The sequence below is a fragment of the Nansenia antarctica genome, assembly GCF_963989245.1.
Source record: "Nansenia antarctica genome assembly, chromosome: 9".
Classification (NCBI taxonomy): Eukaryota; Metazoa; Chordata; class Actinopteri; order Argentiniformes; family Microstomatidae; genus Nansenia; species Nansenia antarctica.
The window spans coordinates 17,894,536-17,898,424 of NC_137679.1; the positions used below are offsets into that span (position 1 = coordinate 17,894,536).

The 3,889-nt window shown below is 50.6% G+C and overlaps 1 protein-coding gene across 1 annotated transcript in view; it reads left to right on the plus strand.

Moving 5' to 3' along the window:
• kcp (kielin cysteine rich BMP regulator) overlaps nucleotides 1–3,686 on the plus strand; it is a gene marked incomplete at both ends in the record, with an annotated part of 29,197 nt that extends 25,511 nt beyond the window's left edge. Inside the window, 8 exon segments of the mRNA XM_080539569.1 lie at nucleotides 23–125; nucleotides 269–411; nucleotides 1,426–1,598; nucleotides 1,784–1,895; nucleotides 2,049–2,150; nucleotides 2,338–2,502; nucleotides 2,826–3,126; nucleotides 3,466–3,686. Of these exon segments, the coding sequence (XP_080395695.1) occupies nucleotides 23–125; nucleotides 269–411; nucleotides 1,426–1,598; nucleotides 1,784–1,895; nucleotides 2,049–2,150; nucleotides 2,338–2,502; nucleotides 2,826–3,126; nucleotides 3,466–3,686 (1,320 nt within the window).
• Nucleotides 3,687–3,889: the final 203 nt, after the last annotated feature.

Consider the following 3,889-nt stretch of genomic DNA (forward strand, 5'->3'; position numbering starts at 1 on the left):
GTGTGTGTGTGTGTGTCCTCAGCTGGGCTACATTGAGTGCAGCATTGAGGAGTGTCTTCCAGTTGTGTGTCACAACGGCCTGGTGAAAGTGAAGACCCCAGGGAAATGTTGCTATGAGTGCCAAGGTACCACTGCTTGCTAGCCTCGTCGCTAACTGGCTAGCACACGCACATCAAATGCACACGCACATCAAACCCCAAAGGTGCAGTGTACCTGCCTTATGAAGAGAGTGTGTGTGTGTGTGTGTGTGTGTGTGTGTGTGTTGCAGACTCGGGCGCATCGTGTGTGTACCAGGGCGCGGTGTACGTGTCTAATGAACAGTGGGCAGTGGATGAGTGCACCAGTTGTACCTGTGTGTCAGGAGACGTACACTGTTCTAGCGAACGCTGCCCTCCCCTGGCCTGCGCCACGGTCAGTATACACAGCTACACCTCAAGATGTACACCCTGCCAACCGAAGAACATAAAAGGACCGTGACAGCTTCTGTGTTTTACACTAGAACAGCCATGTGAGAAAAGAAAAAATGTAGATCTTTGCACTCGATCAAATTTCAGGACCCTCCTTTCATGACTTTTCCTAGATATGTGCGTTCTACCACCCAGTATCCTTACATTTTCAAAATCACATTAGGATAAGGTTGTATAAAGCTATTTTACTGTTTTTCTGTGCAGGAAGCAGGCTAATTTACAAGCGGCCAACTAGTGGTCGTTGTGTGTAAATAGCAGCTTGAGCATTGTAAAGAGGGGCTCTCGAGGCGGCTCTTTTAGTAGGTTAAAAAGACACGGCTGTTCTAGTGTTAAGGAATCTTTTACTTGGTGTAATCAGGCAGCAGAACAAGTCCATAGCCTGGGTCCAGCTGTGAGGTCTGAGCCAAGAACTTGTAGAAGTTTTACCTTCATCTTTTTCACATTCATCATCATCCAATCTGAAGCAGGATACAAAGCCTGACCGTCTTAATTGGTTTGATAGTTCTTGTCACACCTAACTGGATCGCTCTCCATCACAGGATGTTGTGAAAACCAGTTCCAAATGGTTAGCATGTCTGGTTCCTCAGTGATCTCTCTGACTCCTCTGTGTTCTCTCTGACTGTGTTCGTAAATTCGCTCTGGAAATCTGATCAGCACTCATGGAATGCCTCGTCCAATCAAATTACTTGGTCCCTTTATGAGACATTGAACCCAGTGTTCGCTCCGGTGCTCTCAGAGCGAATTTACGAACGCAGACTCCTCAGTGTTCTGTCTGGTTCCTCAGTGTTCTGTCTGGTTCCTCAGTGTTCTGTCTGGTTCCTCAGTGTTCTCTCTGACTCCTCAGTGTGTGTGGGTGTGTGTGTGTGTGTGTGTGTGTGTGTGTGTGTGTGTGTGTGTCTGTGTGTGTGTGTGTTTGTGTGTGTGTGTGTGTGTGTGTGTGTGTGTGTGTGTGTCTTAGGATGAGACCCCCGCGGTGGTCCCGGGTGTGTGTTGTCCCCACTGCCTGCCCCGGCCTGCCACCTGCATAGCGTTTGGGGACCCTCACTACCGCACCTTTGACGGGCGCATGTTGCACTTCCAGGGGGCGTGTACCTATGTGCTGGCTCAGGACTGCAAGGGCGGGGACTTCAGGTGAGGGGTTACCATGGCGACCAGGCAAACTGAGGAGGAGCAGCGTGTGTTCACTTCTCAGATTATTATTCGAGTTCTACACCCACAGGTTTTGAGAACTAAAGTGTGTGTGTGTGTGTGTGTGTGTGTGTGTATGTGTGTGTGTGTGTGTGTGTGTGTGTGTGTGTGTGTGTGTGTGTGTGCAGTATCCATGCCACCAATGATGACCGTGGGCGTAAGGGAGTGTCCTGGACTAAAGAGGTGACCGTGTTCATCGGAGACGTCGTGGTGCAGCTACTTCAGGACTGGATCGTGAAGGTGTGTGAGTGTGAGTGCGGGTGGGTGTGTATGTGTGTGTGTACGTGTGTGTATGTATACGTGTGCGTGTGTGTATTGTATTGATGAAAATTCGCACCTTCTAGCCTCATCAGCCAATCAGAGAAGCTGAAGCAGGTGTTTTATGACCTCCAGGTGAACTATGAGGTGGTGACCCTGCCTTTCCTCAAAGAGCCCTACATCTACATAGAGCGCCAGACCAACACCATCCTCCTCAACACCAACATAGGACTCAAGGTACACACACAGGCTGAGGTTGAGTAGAAGCTACACACTAAAACGATCTACTAACTACACAATCTCTGCCGCCCTCCGGTGGCCAGACGGAGCCTTGACATCTACAGGCGGTAGTGGCTCTTTTGTGACGCTACCCCTGGCGATGATGGTCAAGCGGCACTCTCACTGTGATCCGTCCCATCCCCAGGTGTTGTGGAGCGGCCGCTCCCACCTGGAAGTGAGCGTCCCGGGGTCGTATAAGAGTCACACCTGCGGTCTGTGCGGTAACTTCAACAACTTCCCCCAGGACGACCTCCGAATCCCCAACGGACAGGTCAGCAAATCGGAGGCCGCCTTCGGAAACAGCTGGAAGGTGAGAGGAAGGAAGAGAGGGGGATGAACGAGGGCAGGGCGGTACAGAAGAAGACAGGGAGGCAGTACAGTGGGTTTTTGGGTGTGTCGGGAGAGACAACTGTGCTGGAAATGCTTGGATGTGTGCCGCTGTCTGTCGTGTGTGTTCTTTGTTTTTAACATGTAACCTGATTTCTTTTCAGCCCCTCCCCCCCTCCCCCCAAGAGGCTTTTGTCTTTTGCCAGGCTGCCAATAAGAATTAGTTATGGTTTAATAAAGTTTTAAAAATCCGACAACGACAGACTACAACATTGTTCCTCTCGTTGTCTCTGCTTCCCCCTGCAGGTGGTTAGCGGTAACCACACCGTCTCCTCCTGTCGGCCCGGGGAAGACGTGGACCCCTGTAAGGACGCCGGGTACCAGGCCAGGAAGGGGGCCAACGTCCGCTGTAAGATCCTGAAGTCGGCCGTGTTTAAGCCCTGCCACCGGGTGGTCCCTCCGGAGGCGTGGTACGGAGCGTGCGTGTACGACCAGTGCGCCTGCGGGGCCAGCAGTGACGAGTGTCTCTGCGACACGCTAGAGGCCTACGCCGGGCAGTGTCGGGAGGCCGGGGTGGTGCTGAAGTGGAGGAGCTCCTCGCTCTGTGGTAAATAGTAGAAGAATCGAATGGAATTAATTAGTAAATAATAGAAGTGTACCTGCTTTTATATTCATTCTATGCTTGTATATGTTTTTAAGCACCTTGAGCTGCATTTCTTCTATGAAAGGTGCTATATAAATAATGCTTTACTTACTTACTTACAAAACATGCTAATGTTGGCACCATATGATGACACTGGACTGGAGGTAGACAGTGCAGGTCCTCCTGCCTGCAGTGAATAACTGTCTCTAATATATCTCTCCCCCCCTCTCTCTCTCTCTCTCTCTCTGTCTCCCTCCCTCTCTCCCTTTCTCCCTCTCTTCCTCTCTCTCCCCCTCTCTATAGCGGTGGGCTGTCCTGCGGAGAGGGGTTTCGTGTTTGACGAGTGCGGTCCTCCGTGCCCTGTGACCTGCTTCAACAGGGACGTGCCACTAGGGGTGATAGAGAGCCACTGCTTTAAGCCCTGTGTGCCAGGGTGCCAGTGTCCTGCTGGTCTGGTGATACACAACTACTACTGCATAGCACCGGAGAAGTGTCCCAAGATCATACATGGCAACTCCTCCTAAACCACACACACACACACACACACACAAGCGTGCACACAAATATATATATAGTATACACACACATACATACACATACACACACTCACACTCACACACACACACACACACACACACAAGCATATACATAAATATATATATATAGTATACACACACACACTCACACACGCACATACACTCAAATCCTACTGTGTACCCCAATTAAC